General features: G+C 37.8%; 1 protein-coding gene across 2 annotated transcripts; it reads right to left on the reverse strand.

The window, feature by feature from the left end:
* Positions 1–1,385: 1,385 nt before the first annotated feature.
* Positions 1,386–12,356, reverse strand: LOC146665056 (ubiquitin-conjugating enzyme E2 Q2-like). 2 transcript variants are annotated; one of them, XM_085412492.1, is made up of 13 exons: positions 12,106–12,356; positions 7,331–7,435; positions 7,101–7,223; positions 6,959–7,015; positions 6,711–6,860; positions 6,262–6,346; positions 6,092–6,152; positions 5,905–5,995; positions 5,752–5,810; positions 4,186–4,234; positions 4,014–4,109; positions 3,816–3,882; positions 1,386–2,620 (listed from the first exon to the last, which is right to left on the reverse strand). In XM_085412492.1, the coding sequence occupies exons 1-13, from the start codon at positions 12,262–12,264 to the stop codon at positions 2,589–2,591; spliced, it is 1,134 nt and encodes a 377-aa protein (XP_085268618.1). In that variant the 5' UTR covers positions 12,265–12,356; the 3' UTR covers positions 1,386–2,588. The 2 variants fall into 2 exon arrangements, with proteins under 2 accessions (XP_085268618.1, XP_085268617.1); XM_085412491.1 differs by having other exon boundaries at positions 6,711–6,863.
* Positions 12,357–15,641: the final 3,285 nt, after the last annotated feature.

The raw sequence follows: 15,641 nt of genomic DNA on the forward strand, positions 1-15,641 counted from the left end.
TTTACCTCATTTTAACTATTTTTCTTTTAAGTACATAAATTATTACACTACATTGTAAATATGCAACTACATAATAAAATTGTGTAAATTACTTAATACACATTACAACTGCCACCTAATCATCAACTTTAAATTATGGAGAAATATATTTGATATTCAAGAGAAACAAAAACTAAAAAATTTGCTACTGAATAAAATGTAAATTAAAACAATTGAAAAACTTTACAACTCCAATGCTACACACGAATACCAGTGATAATCTTAAAATTCTTTATTCATAAACTTGATGCAAGTTTACAAATTACTGTACATGGTCAAAATTTCTTCAAATGGAAAAAAACCCAAAAACAAGAAACCCAAAATGAGCCAAGAGTGTCAGACTTGTTGGTGCCAGAAAATGAATTGAGATAAATGATACACAGTCCAGTTAGAGAAGCGCCCAATTACCATTGCATGACCGTCAAACTTGAATCGTCTCAGTATCTGCTGTGACCCAAGCTTTTGCATTTTGAAGGGAGGCAGTCACACATGTGGATAAAGGGTCTGTAACAGAGGGTTTAATGTGCACCTCCTCTCTACACCTGACCACACGGGTCCCCATCATTGGTGAAAGTGTCTTGATAAAAGATATTAATAACCTCCACCCTCAGATACATCCTGTTGTCACAGGTCTGATGTAAGCAGTGTGCTGAGAACAAAAGAAATTCTGATCAGAAATTATTCACGATATGACACCTCTCTGGGGAGAAGGGGGGTGGGGGTGAAAAAAAAAAAAAAAAAAAAAAATCAGTGAGAGCAATTACACAGACTGGTCAACATGCTCCTTGCAATCCAGCACTCGCTATGTAAATTGCTTTATTACAAAGTCATGCGACCTGTGTTTTAAAGTTCAGTTCATCAGTGGGCAAGTATGTCAAAACATTACTGAAACTGCGCACTAATTAAACCCAGAAAGTCACCCGCAGCTCAACATGGACATGTACCGATCCCCCTCCTAAGTATTGTTTGTTACCTGAGTTGCCATTCAAATGTACTTTTGCAGACAGTGTTAGCAAATAAACTGCAAAAGAGCCAACAGATTGATAGATACAACGTGTGTCCTGTAATTTGGGGAACAGCAGCACTCTGTGTGTACTACAGGATATTTCAAGGTCAAAGTTCGAATGTACAGTTTTATAATCACACTACTAAATCATCCTTTTCCACAAGCAACACTGAAACACACCTGTGCTATATTGTAATGGCAGAGGAAGCCCTACAGATAATGGACATTTAGCTCCAAGTCATGTCGAGTGACAGGGCGGCAAACTTTAAATGGGCAGGGAGGGGAACGAAAAACAAAACAAAAACAAACAAACAAAACACTACAACAAATTTATGCGAGGATGATATGACAAGTTTGCTTTAAAATTAAATTTAAAAAAAAAAAAAAAAAAAAAAAAAAAAAAAAATGAACAGAGGAACATCCAAAAAAACCTTAATTTATTTCCTCAATAAAGTCCACTCCAGCAGATATGCTGGATGAAATGACTGCAATCAAATCAAACCCAGCTTTTTAGATCAGCGGCTGAATAGGGGGCTTCTGTACAACGTGCTGTTAACTTTACACACAGATGGCTTCATTGTCAGCATCCAACTAGCCATCAACCTCTACAGCTATTTAAAAAAAAAAAAAAAAAAAAGCACTTGCAGCCTTTGACATAAATAAGGCAAGAGGACCCAAGAGGGGTTAGAACTTCCAATCTTATGTATCCTCTCACTATAAGATATACAATATGAAAATTCTGATTTATTTCATACCTATCGGCCTTATTTTCTAATTAACTGCAAGTTGACTTGTTCACAACACTGCAGCATTTTGTTTCTGCTTGACCCGATGTTCTTCACACATTATAAAAAGCAAGTGCCAAAAAAAAACAAAAAAAAACAAACAAAACAAAACAAAAAACAGTGAGTAGGTAATCTCAAATTTAAGATAAGCTTACAAAATATGGAATCGTATCATTTGTTGTCTAGGATACCCAAATAATTTAAAAAAAAATGCCAAATAATATTTCTAGAACAATGTTTGCATCTATGTACCAGTTAATTTCCAAAAAAGAGAAAAAAAGAAAGAAAGAAAAAAAAAGAAAAAAAAAAAAAAAAAAAAAAAAAAGCAGTTGTGAGGAGGTTCTGCTTCTGTCTCAATCTTCCTTTAAAATTCCCACTAAATGAGGGGTAATGGACTGTGAAGCCCGCTTTGTCAAAGCAGCTGAAGAAAAAGCATTTCCCCAAATTTCAAGGGAGAAAATTTTTTTTGTGTTTGTTTTTTTTTGTTTGTTTTCAAAAGACAAATGAGCATATTTAGAAAACAGAACTAGTGATAACCTCACATAATCCTCCTCACTAAAACACTGAGGGGGAGAAGCAAAGTGAGACCGGAATAAAGTCTTTCCTGGAGCGAGGTGACGGGAATACTTGTCAAATGAGCCACGAGATGGTTTCTGTGAGAACGATGATATATTCCCAGTAAGTCAGAGAGGGAAAATATTCCAAAGAAAGCAAGACGACTCAAAGACATGTTCCCGGTGCATAGTGGTAGAAGCTCCTTATCCATCCTCTTTAGGTGGTGTGTACCAACCTGAAGGAACAGAAAGACAAACGCAGTTATTTAAAGAAGCCTTGTTAAAGTGGAATTCATTGACAGTGCATATTGTACACGAACACACAAAAGCCTGATATAAATGCAGTTTCAAACAACTAGAACTGTAACACAGATGTGGTGAAAGAAGAGTGCACAGTTCATCCTGCATGTGGGTCATTGATGTGACCTATTTCTGTGCACCAGCGCATCATTTCTGTTAAATGAATTCGTTTATTTTATAAAACTTAGTTTGAATACATTTGTAGTGCCTTCAAATATGAATTTTTAAAAGTTATCTAAAACCTGTAAATGTCACATGGTCCAACTGTTCGTTTAAATGAACAGAAGACCATCTCTTTAAATGGTAAAATATTTAAAATAAAATATATCTAGGCTGGTACACTTTTCATGGCAGGTGGTATGACCAGTGTATGTCATAAAAAAGTGATATGTTTATACTATTGCTACCAAAAACAAAGGTCAACATTGGTGTCCAAGTAAAACCCTATTTAAACTGGTAATAGTTGTGAAAGTAAGGAGTGCAATCTCAGATCTTTCTTATCTAATAGCTTTTATTATTTAATAGTTTTACTTAAAATATTTGAGAGACTCAGCTTTTGTCATGAACTGAATAAATTGTTTTATACAGAAATTTAGGCACAAAATATGATTCAGAGACACAAATTTATAAAACATTCATACATAAATGCGTTCATGCATGAATACCAAATACTACGTCACATCGATGACCCACAAATGACTGCAGTACCCAAAAAAAGGCCATTTTAAACCAAGAGAAACAGGGTGTGTGTATATACATGCAAATGAAACGTGCACTTATAACCTTTAAGGAAGTACAGTACAAAAATGCAGTGGTATTTTACATATGTGGAAGTATGCTTAAAGCTAATGGAAATGCCATTAGTAAAAACATAATACTCAAATTGTAATTTGTGTGAAAAAACAGTGGGACTAGTATGGATTTTGTTTGTAAAAAGGTTAATTTTTTTTTTTTTTTTAAACACTTTTGCCTATAAATTTTAATTTCCCAGTAAGAAAAGCTTGCTCATGTTTACATTTATATGAAAGTAGACTGTATACATGCATCAGTGAATGGGGACCATTAGCTAAGGATCATGATGTTCCCATTGTGTGTTTATTGAGTGTCAGTAATTCATAACTCTTTCCTTACCATTCTTTTCATGAATCTGAACCAGGGATTTGTATGACTGTTGTGCTCTGGCAAGATTGTACTGGTTCTGAAAGACAAAAGGCAACATGTCAATACGCAGAAGCAGGATGATCCATTTATTTTACTTGTTTTCATTACTGAAACAAAGTTCATTTGAAAACAAAAGCAAACATCACACCAGTTCATGATATGTGTTACCTTATTGGCTCCAAACTGCACCCTGGCTTTTCCTTTAACCAGAGTTGCATTTATCTGCATAATGACAGATTCTATGGAATAGGCACTGCTCCAGCCCTAACAAACGCAAATAGAAATGAATCAGTTCCTGTTGTTAGTCATAATTATTATTTTATCTATCCCATTTGCATACCTGTTTTGTGAGAAGTTCCATGCACAATGCTCCTCCCCCTAAAACATAACTGAAAAAAAAAAAAAAAAATTCACAAATGTGTCATTGAGTGAGAGTATTAATCTTTTCAAAAAAAAAAAAAAAAAAAAAAAAAAAAAAGTATTTTTCTTGCTCTCCAGAATTTTCTTTCTTAATTTGCTAAAATTATCAGAAGCCTTGAAAGTAAGTATAGCACAGTGATGTATGGCAATGGCGTGTGCTTTATAATTCCTTTTAAATTAAATTTTAACTGCTTCACCTCTACTGCCATAAGCATAGATACAGTGAATCTTCACAAGTCATACCATACTTATTTACAACAGGACTTCTCTAGCAGAGGATCTCCTGTTCTATGATAATAGGTTATTTCTACCCTGTACCGAGCACAATGCAACATAAGCCACTGTATCTTTTAAAAAATAAATAAATGAAAAAAAAATCCTAAGCCACTTAATTTCATGTAACATTTGCTTTATTGAACCACTTGACACACACTTTTTTATTTTTACTTAACTCTTTAGAGTATTATATATATATTATATCATCAAACTCCTTATTAAGCACCTGTAATTCAACTTTTGTTTTAAATTTTTTTATTTCCGACTTCCTTTGTTTTATCCTGTTTAAGTTCGGTCTTCCCATTTTCATCTTCGTAATATTAACTGCCTTCACTCACTCCACGCCATACTTGTCAATGCTCTTGTCACATCTCGTTTAGATTTTTGTAATTCTCTTCTCTGTGGTCCACCTCAAATCTCTCCATAAATTGCAGTTAGTTCAAAACAAAGCCGCTCGTATTATATTCTGAATTAGATCTACTGAACATAGAACACCTGTTCTTAAACCGCTCCGTTGGTTTCCAGTTCACCTCCGTGTCCATTTCAAGATCCTGCTTCTTACTTTCAAAGCGCTTCTTAACCTTGCTCCCCATATTTATTTGATCCTTTCCATACGTACTCACCCCCTAGTACACCTTGCTCTTCTTCAGTTTCCCTTCTGTCTGTTCCACCTGCTCGCCTGACTTTCATGGGACTCAGACCCTTTAGTTGTTTTGCCCAGAGACTTCACAGTTCGGAGATGTGGTAGAAGTGCATTCCAAACTCTCTCTCCACTTTTAAATCGCGTCTTAAAACCCATCTATTCAAAATTTCATACCCTTCATCATGATTCCGTCATAGTCCATTTGTACCTTGTTTAGCTTTTATACTTTATTTTTCATTTACCTTATGTTTTATGGGTTTTTTGTACTAATGTAAAGTGACCTTGAGCGTCTTTAAAGGCACGATAAATAAAATGTATTATTATTATTAGTTTTTTTTAAGTTATTTCTTTAAACACCACCTATAAAATGGCTTAAACAATCTTAAGGGTGCAATACAGCAGGAATTTACATATTTGTTTAGTCTAAACAGTGGGGTGTTATTTTTTAATAACAGAAGAAACCATTTGAAGTTGTCAAGCAAATCATAAAGCATATTCTGGGCAGTAACATTCATAAGATGCATATGATGTATGTAATTTGGGCTGGGAACACTACTGCACACTCACCCTCCAGAGAGCACAGGCGAGACAACCCGTACAAAAGGTGGGTCAAAGGGAAAATTATCCTGTTGTAGAGAAGAAGAAAAACTGCCTTAAGACAGCCCTATACTACAAAAAAAATAAAATAAATCTGTTGACAATTACTTCCATAGGACTCACTTTATAAGAGAAATTGAGCAAAATGTAATCCACTCCTTCCTTTTCTTTTAAGACCTGCAAGTCACTATGTAATGGACTATCTGGGTCTACCCTGTAACAAACAGCAACAGAAAAGGTCAAATAAAAGCATAATTTTCAAAGTTGGAAATATAAATAGAATAAAAATACACTCAGAATAAGAACTTACGTCCTTAACTTCACATGCCATTCATAAAGGCTGTCATTGACTAGTTCGACTGAATAAATACCTGTGAAATGAGTCACAAACGCACAAAGAGCTTCACTTAAAGCTTCTGGAAAAAAAACATTAAATACAATGCAAGCCACAAGCATTGAGTAATGGTTCCTTGTATTCACCTGTCTTGTAACTCTGTGACCTGTAGATCTCCCTGAGTTCCTTCATTAGGCGGTCTGAGGCTTGCACTGAGCCAGAGACTGCACCCTGCAACATAAAACAACTGACGGTTAAACAACTGGACAAACAGGAAGCATACCAGAGGTTTTCAGATTTTGCACAATTTTCTTGGACTGCTGCATTTTTGCACTGAGTGTTGGAGGTTGCTGTTAAACTGGTAGGTTGCATGAGAATGTACAACTTCTTCCCTTTATAATTGACAGACTCAATGAGTCTGTCAATTATACCGCACCGAAAAAAATAAACAAATCATAATTAAAATTATTTTCTAGTAGAAATTCATACAAAAGACTAATTATCTCATCGTGATTGTGCATTCATAATCTCCAAAAGCCAAAAATATTAACTGAGATTAAGGTTTGATTAAAAATGTGACAGATGGAAATCTTACATTCAAGTGATCTTGTCTCTGATTTTTACGGATTTTCTCCAAGATAGCCAGATTTTCTTTTTCTATCCCTTCATCTTCTGACTTTTTTCCATCCACCGGCTCCTCTTCTTTCATTTCGTAATGGTCCAGGTCTTGGTCCAGATCAATATCCTGCTGGCAGAACACATACATTTGTTCAGAAAAGAGAAAAAAAAACCCCAAAGATATTAAACAAATTGACGATCAATCAATGGATCATATTTGGATACCTCTCCCATTTCGTCTTCTTCTTCCTCTTCAGATGTCACGTCACCTGATAACCCGTGCTGTGAAAGGTTGGAAATTGAAAAACAGTGAGTAGCTAAGGTCAACGAAAGACTCTTGAGCTTTACTCTTATTTACTGAGCTTACTTTTCTGTCTTGGGTGATCGGGCCAGCTGGTAGAGGCTGGTCCAGCATTTCTACATCTGGATGTTGTGGCAGGTTGTAAAGACGACAGAGATCACAAATAAGGCGCTTCAACTGCTGTAGAAGCTATAAGAAACATCGAGAAGATCAACTGTCAATAATAATATTAAATTACATTTTCCTAATGTAGCAAAGCATCCTATGTGGAGCAAGAGCCATATTAACCATCTTACCAATGTGCTGCCTTTCCTCACATCTTCTAGGCGCTCCAACACTTCAGCCAGACTGGGATCATCAGAGTCGACAAACCATATTGGTGGCGTTGAGGGATAGGATTCCTGCAACAGCAGCAATAAGAATCATGCTCAAGTGCTGATGGCTTTACAGTCAACAGAATGCACTTGAATTGTACAGAGAAAACCACTGCTTTTAAGAAACAAAAATGTCACCCTGGGTTAGAAATCTGATTAACATAAAGGGTAATAAAGTTCGTTTCAGAGTTACAAGTGACTTCAAACCAAAAGCCTTAGCCCACACAGCCACCCACTGCACAAAATTAGCCTCCTACAAGCTGAAGAGCGAAAGCAACTCGAGCACGAGAGAGAAGTGGTTAAGTGCTCCTTTGACATTTCAATTAGGTCTTAATACAGCTTTTGAAGTCATGAGTAAAAATCCAGTTTTCAACTGCTGTGCCTAGCAGCAAACGTATTCAAACAAGCATTTAGACACATATGGTAGTACTATGTAAAGTTTGTAAAGCCCAAGAGAAGAAAATACTGCACACAGAAGAAGAGAGAACCGTGTATATATTAATAAGAGATGTTTTATTTTTGATTAGGTTTTTCAGAAAGTTAAGAAAGATGTTGAGAGAAAACATGCTGTATAAAATATGCAGTAATGACTGTGCAGTATTCATGTTAAAATGACTGCACTGAAGTCTGAGAAAACTTCCCTACTTTTCAACTGATTCAAGATCCCAATTTAAAAAAAAAAAAAAAGAAAAGAAAAAAAAAAAAGAAGTTTGTCTCGATTGGTAGTTTTAGTTAAAGTTCAAGACCAATTTTTCTTCTCGTTTTAAAGGTTAATAAATCTGCTGGTTTTCCAGAGTCTGAGTAATCATGCTGATTAACTGAGTCAGAAACATCCCTCAATCATAATGCCTGCTTTCAAACAACAAAGATGGTGATGACCAAAAAGCCAAACTCGTGTTTAAAATAGGATCTGACTGAGTGCCTGATACATGCATGCGCCACAGATGAAAAATATTATAGTATTTACAACCTCCAATCAAACCTGGCATAAGATCTCTCATCCACTGTGGGGAGAAGTTAAACACACGGTGCCACAATGTAAACTACACTGTGTAAACTGGGCATCTAATTGTAACCATGACTTGGATGCTGACGTGAATGCTCTTTACAAGTCAGAAACTGGTGAACTGGTAATTACGATGCCTTTATTATCAGCACAGTGCAGTGTTAGTGTAACTCAATAATATGTGCCTTTCAACTTCTTACTAATCTCCATACTAGAGTTCAGCTGATAAACTGATCTTTTACACAAAATGTCATCAATTTCCGAGTTCCTGCTTCTATTTTACGCCTTCGATAACTAAGTGTCATGAGATTTGGGCTGTTGTTACACATTTTAACATTTATTCTTCTGTCTAACTGAACTCTGACTCTCATTCAAGAAAAATGCTGTAAAGTTTATTTTATACTTGCACACAGTGGCCCCCTTTTTGAAAGCTGGAGTGTGTTGTACATAATGGGCGAGCTAGAGGGTCAGTCTCTGCAGGTATTTAAACAATTTATCAAGGACAGAGTACAATGGCAAGGAATTTTTGGAAAAAGACTGCTGAAACAAGTGGAAAATAAAAGACTTTTTGCAGAGAAGTCTAGAAAAAACACCTTTGTGTTTGTAAGACACTTCCTACTTCCTATAAATCATTGCCTACAACTCCAACAGTCAAGTGTACCCGTATGTGTGACTGTCTAGGATAAAGCCATCTATAATTTCATCCATCTAATTTCAAGCTTATCTAAGGTCAGGTCACAGAAGCTGTAACCCTTAACATTATATTTCAAACATCTTTTTACTCCAGTTACTCCTTGAGGACACCCACTCCATCCCAGTACCCAGGGATAAATAACCTGAGTGTTCTGGTTTTGACCCAGGGTCTCCTCCTAGTTGCCAGTGCCCAGAAAACCTCCAAAGGTAGGTGTTAAGGAGGTATTCTGGCCAGATAACAGAACCATCTCAGTTAGCTCCTTTAAAAGTGAAGCAAGAGGGACTCTACTCTGTGCTCCCACTGGATATCTGACTGTCTTACCCAGTCTATAACACTGAGCTCAGCCACCATATGATGGAAACCGATCAACCCCTTTTATTTGTGACCTTGTTCTCCCAGTCGCAACCCAAAACTCATGACAACAGGAGAGGGCTGGAACTACAGACAGTACAAAAGATGATCCAGGCATCTGATTTGGGTCTGAAAAGTGAAGTCTATTTGTCTAAATCTGTTACGTTCACATGACGGCTCTACGTGTACATGGTAAATAATGTGCACTTGTCTTTAAATAATACCAGCGAGAATAACAGCATCAGTGGGTGCTCTCCTATGTTTCACGAGACAGAACATTTGGTTTATGCTTTGACCCGTCTTCCTCCCTTCATACCAACCATTTGTGGAAGATGGCCACCCCTCCCTGAACCTGGTTCAGCTGGAGGTTTCTTCCTGTTAAAACAAACTTTTTCCTTCCCACTGTCGCCAAACACTTTCTCATAGGAAGTCATACGTTGGGTTTCTCGGTGTATGTATTATTGTAGGGTCTACCTTAAAATATACAGTCCCTTGAGGTGACTGTTGTCGTGATTTGAATTAAATGTCTCTTTGCTTTTCTAATCCTTGGAAGACTTGGTTTAAATATCTTTTAAGTATCAGCCGTGCCAGTTTTTCCAACTATTTTAATCAGATATTTTGTGGCTGTCTGCCAACTTAGATGCTAGCATAACACTGTGAATGTGCTGCTTACGTAGCCTTAAGCTTTATTTGTGCTCACCACATTGGTAGCCGTGTGCACCTACTGTGATGTCATTGCAGTACATCAGACTAGAAATCTTCTCCTGATTGATGGAGGTCACCACTCAGACAAAACCTCTGCATCAATGCTTGCATAGAAGGAGGATGCAAAGGAAACAGTTTTATGTTATTTTCCTTCAAAGTCTCATCTTTCTGAAGCAAACTTAAGTGGTGAAAACTGGGCCCTAGACTGCAGTCTAAAGGGGCAATTATAATTTGTATTGTCACCGTTGCAAACAGTGGTGCCTCAAGCCATGCTTGGTCATTTAGGCTGCTTGTACATCTACATTGGTGGCAAAGCTGGTAGACATGAATGTATGGCTGTGACAACTTGCACCACCTTTTCAATGATATAGCAGTATAGGAGCTCAGTGATTCACAAATTATAGAGAGGGAGATGCCTCCAGTTTTGATTTCTTCTACTCCTAAACCAGCACTAATGTGGAGGTTTCTGTCTGAGCAGAGAAGAATGCAGTTCAGGAGAAGAATGAAGCACTGGTATAAATGCTGACCAGTTTGTAGTGACATTACTGTTTGTGCACAACATGATCAATGCAGTAAACCTAATGGGCTTTGGCATAATCCTAGCTATGTAAAAATAAATAAATTAAAAAAAAAAAATCACTCTGTAGCTCTGATGTCTTCGTGGCAATCTGCTTCAAATCATACCCAATGATATCCAACATGACCATGTTCACAGCATGGGGCCACATTTAACTCACAGCTACCCCTCTGAACAGGAAGAATGCAATATACCTGAGTGTAATCTAGTTTTCCTTTAGCATGAGCTGACTCAAAAGGACACAGACAGTGAGGTTTAATCTCAATATGGCAGGGTATTCGGAACGTTTCAACAAGCACTCGCGCGTCCTCAAAATGCGCATAAGTGTAACTCTGTGTGTGCATGCTTTTGCTGAGAGGAGGAGGATGTGGTCAGGTTGTCAGGAAGATTCATCATCTGCTTACCTGAACCAAGCAAAACAAGTGCCAAGCGAAAAGAAAGAACCTCAGTTGTTAATAGATTACACCTACCTTCATCCACATTTTGTGATGGCTGGGAATGTCTGCTTTGCGCAAGTTTGAATTTGATTTTAATCGCTAATGTATTGGAGCGGGCTGTGAAACGCGTATAAATACTAGGCCCCTGTTTCGTTTCTTTTTGGTGGTGGGGGGGGCTGCGTTACTAAAAAATATACAGTTCCGCTGACGTTAACAGCTGGTCAAAAAAGCAATATTGTCACGTACATTTCACATGTACATTGCGTCGCTTTCGTCAGGTTTTAGTGTCGAGATAAAGAAGACACTAACGTAACCGCTTTAATGTATGCCAGTAAGTTCGTCAGAGGGATCAGTCTACTTACTGAAAAAGGCAGAAAGGACGACCGAACAGCATTCCATTAAACCGCTTCTATTTCACGTCAATTAAAGCCATGTACGGGACCTCGACGCTATGTCTGTTTAAAAAACACACGTACACAGTAAAATACTGCTTGAAAGCAGCTGGGGTGTAGTGAAAGCCCTCGTATGACCGAACTAAATTAAGTTTAAATTGAACTAGATATAGGCCATAAGTGATAAAGTTAGCCGTTGTACTACTTTCAACAGTAACGCAGTTAATTTGGCAAACAAAAACAAGCTAGCATTAATGTTAGTTTCAGTTAACAAGCTAGCAAAAGCAACCGCAGCGTCGTTACTAATCGACGTTTTATTGTATAATTTTTCAAAGTGAACATAACACTGTTCGTGTGTCGTCCACTTTAATCCACGGGGTTACTCGGATTTTAATGGCCTGACACAGTTTATAAATGAAAGCGAAGACTTTATTCGTAGTTAATTTGTAAACACGGTGCCTTCCGCGGACCGATTTGGTTTCAGTCGATAGTCAGACGCTGGGTTAGCTTGTGCGCAGAGCTGGCCTGGACTCACCGTGATGTTGCAGTGGATGATCAGCAGCTTCTCCCCTGTTACGTTGAATTGGCAACTGAGTTCATCGGGTTTCCAGTCTATTATTCTGAATCGTTCGTGGTTTGGGTCAAAGATTGACTCCAAAAACTTCAGTTCGGCCTTCAGCCCCGAAACCGACATCTTCTACTCATCTCAAACCACCAGGCCGCTGGCAGAGGGGAAGTCGGGGCGGAATGCGACCGCGCAGTCGAATCGGCTGTACGGATCTCGCATATTAGCGTGAGAACAACAACAAAGGGCTGGAGAGTTAGCTTTATATAAACCTGTGTAGCGCACATAGACTCTTAGCAGCGTTTTGACAGCTGTGACACCACATACGTACATAAATATATTTACATTATTTTATATTTATTTTCGCACCACTACAGATGGAGTCATAGTTGTGACTTTTGCTTAAACGAACCATTTAACAGCATGAAAAGGTTCAGTGTTATACAAGATAATTAGTGCCCCCCATCCCCTTGTTTTTTTTTGTTTTGTTTTGTTTTGTTTTGTTGTTGTTGTTTTTGTTTTTAAAAAAAGAGTATTTCCTATATGCTGTTAAACAAAGCAAAGAATCTTAAACACGGACAACCTAGTTTTATTTTGGATGGTTACTACTTCACACATAGAAATAAAATTATTTAGGAAAAAACGAAACTACCATGGTCAAAATTATTAGCTTCCCTATTGCCAACAGTCAGTTGTGTATCCTTTTTGCTGGATAACAGCCTAGAGTCAGTTGTTGTAGTTTTCACCAAGTCCCACAAGCAAATCTTGAGCAATCAATTCTTTTTTGGCAAATCTCTCAAGCTCCTTCAGATGTGATGGTCTTCTGTCTGGCAGGGACTCTGGTCTTCAGTTCACCCCACAGATTTTCAGTGGGATACAATTCAGGGCTTTGTGTGGGCCAGTCAGCAACGTTCACTTTGGTCTTCTGTAGGTAGTTCTTCACCAGGAGCGACCTATGCTCAAGGTCGTTGTTGTGTTGGAAGGTAAAGTGATGACACAGACACAATTTTCCTGTTTGAGGTTTTTTAAAATAAAAATCTTCACACACCATTCTTTCTTAATTATTGCTTCTGCTTTGATAAGATTTCCAGTTCTTGATGCACTGAAGTCTCCCCATAGTATAATACTCCCACCACCGTGTTTACCCTGGGGATGATGTTCTTTGGGTTGTAGGCCTCTCACTTTATTCTGTAAACATAAGCAACATCTCTTTGGCCAAAGAGCTCTAGTTTTAGGCACACTGCCAGTATAATCTTTCTCCAGGTTGTCCTGGGAATACTCCAGTCTAGCATGAAGGTGTCTGTTTTGCAAAAGCAGAGTTTTTCTTGGTCTGAAACCTTGGGGTCTATTCCTGAGCATTGATTTAGTTATTTTCTTCTTTAAGACTACAATTGTCTTCCTTCTCATATCCCAACTAGTGGCAGCAGATGGCTGCCCCTCCCTGAGCCTGGTACTGCTGGAGGTTTCTTCCTGTTAAAAGGGAGTTTTTCCTTCCCACTATCGCCAAAGTGCTTGCTCACAGGGGATCGTTTGACTGTTGGGTTTTTCTGTGTATGTATTATTGTAGGGTCTACTTTACAATATAAAGCACCTTGAGGTGACTGATGTTCTGATTTGGTGCTGTATAAATAAAATTGAATTGAACTGAATTACAATTGCAGGCTCAGCTAAAGTATTTACTAGAATCTTAGCAGTTGGTTTGGGGCCTTTAGACACATGTTTCACCAGTTTTACTTTCGTTTATCTAAATTTATCTAAATCTTTCAAGTTTTGAGCATCACAAAGTTAAAACACATCATCGTACAGCAGTGGTTTGTACCATGGCTAAATAAAACGGTCAGTTTCTCAGGAGAATAATAATATTGACCCTGGTCAATTTTGTTTTTCTGAATTAATACTGTTATTGTGTTCAAACAGAAATAATTTGTGCAGTCTAATGAAAAATAGTATGTTCAGGAAGTGCTATGTTGACAGTCTCTTGCGCTATTAAAAAAAGCACAGGCCAATTTCGACAAAAACTTTAAATTTCATGGGGGGTAATAATTTTGTCCTGATATGCATATACATGTATTGATACTATTTATCAATCAGATGTATAATTAGTCAGTGTATAATACCAGTCAGACATGTAGCTACATCAGCTGTTTGGGAATTGTGAATGTTTGTGGCACAACAGCACATATTAACTGTCACACAAAGCAAAACTGTGAATCATGAAAAGACCACAAACTAATTGACATACTCAAGCCTGTGGTCTTATGAGTGTTGCCTGGCTTCTACAAGATAAGATAATATAAGAGAAAAGACGACTACATAGTTTAATGTAGAATAGTTAAATAAAATAACAACAATATGACAAAACAAAGTATAGAAATGCACAAAAGCCAATACTTAAAACGTATTGTCAAATGAAGTGGTAAAGATTTTCTGTATCTGTCCTGTGTCAAACAGAGTAAAAGAACCGATTAACAAATTTTGAGCCTATAGTCACTGTGTCAACAGTTTGGCCCATATATTTTTATTTCTTTTGTTTTTGTCGTTATTTATTCCCTCCTTTATTTCCTAAAAAACATGTAAATCTTCAGTGAAAGTAAATATATTTTAGTAAAGTCTTCTAGGTCTTGAATATCATCACACTGTCTTTAAACATGTAGCTAGTGTAACTTATGTGACACCGTTGATAAACCACTACTTATTGTAAATGTTATCTCATTGGCTGATAAGCTGATATCATTTAATATAGCCAATGCTGGATGATAACAATGTTTGGTGTTAATGAAAATAACAATGGTGCACTAGAGGGGCATCAGTGAGACAAATGACAAGACGTGAATGGTTTTACAGGTGGAGGCCAGTGACATTTTTTCCTCCTCATATTTCTAGACTGTTTTTTCACTACTTTTGCATTTAACTATAGGGTCAGGGTCACTACTGGTAGCACAAGGCGATACCTGGACCCTACAGAGGTTTCACAGGTAGTCCCACTCCTCCAGTATGGCATATGTGCCACTGGAGTTTGTTCTGTCTTCCAGCAAAGTCTCAAGAGCATGGAGGAGATTCCGGGAGACAAGCAGTTACACTTGGAGAGCTGGGCACAGCTGTGGAAGGTCCGTAACCCATCAGCCACCAAGGACAGGATAAGGACTGCCAGAGCCCTACAAAATGACTTCCAGCAGCAGGACACTGGTGTGAGTGTCTCTGACCAAGCAATCAGACAGTGACTTCACAAGGGCCTGGCATCCTCAAGTGGGACTGTGCTCACGGCTCAGCACTGTGGAACCAGATTGGAATTTGTCATAGAATTACAGGTCCAGCATTGGCACCCTGCGCTTTTCACAGATGAGAGCAAGTTCACCCTGTGCATATGTGACAGACGCATGTGAAAAAGAATGTTTTGCTGCCTTTAACATTGTTACATTGAAGGCATATAATAACGTAGGGAGGGACAGACCTCTACAGGCTAGCCAACTGTGCTATGGCTGCCATTCACTACTATGCTGGTGGAG

Source organism: Rhamphochromis longiceps, linkage group LG7 (genome assembly GCF_057381845.1).
Source record: "Rhamphochromis longiceps isolate RC_006_pf linkage group LG7, R_longiceps_female_GT1.1, whole genome shotgun sequence".
In the NCBI taxonomy this organism is placed as follows: Eukaryota; Metazoa; Chordata; class Actinopteri; order Cichliformes; family Cichlidae; genus Rhamphochromis; species Rhamphochromis longiceps.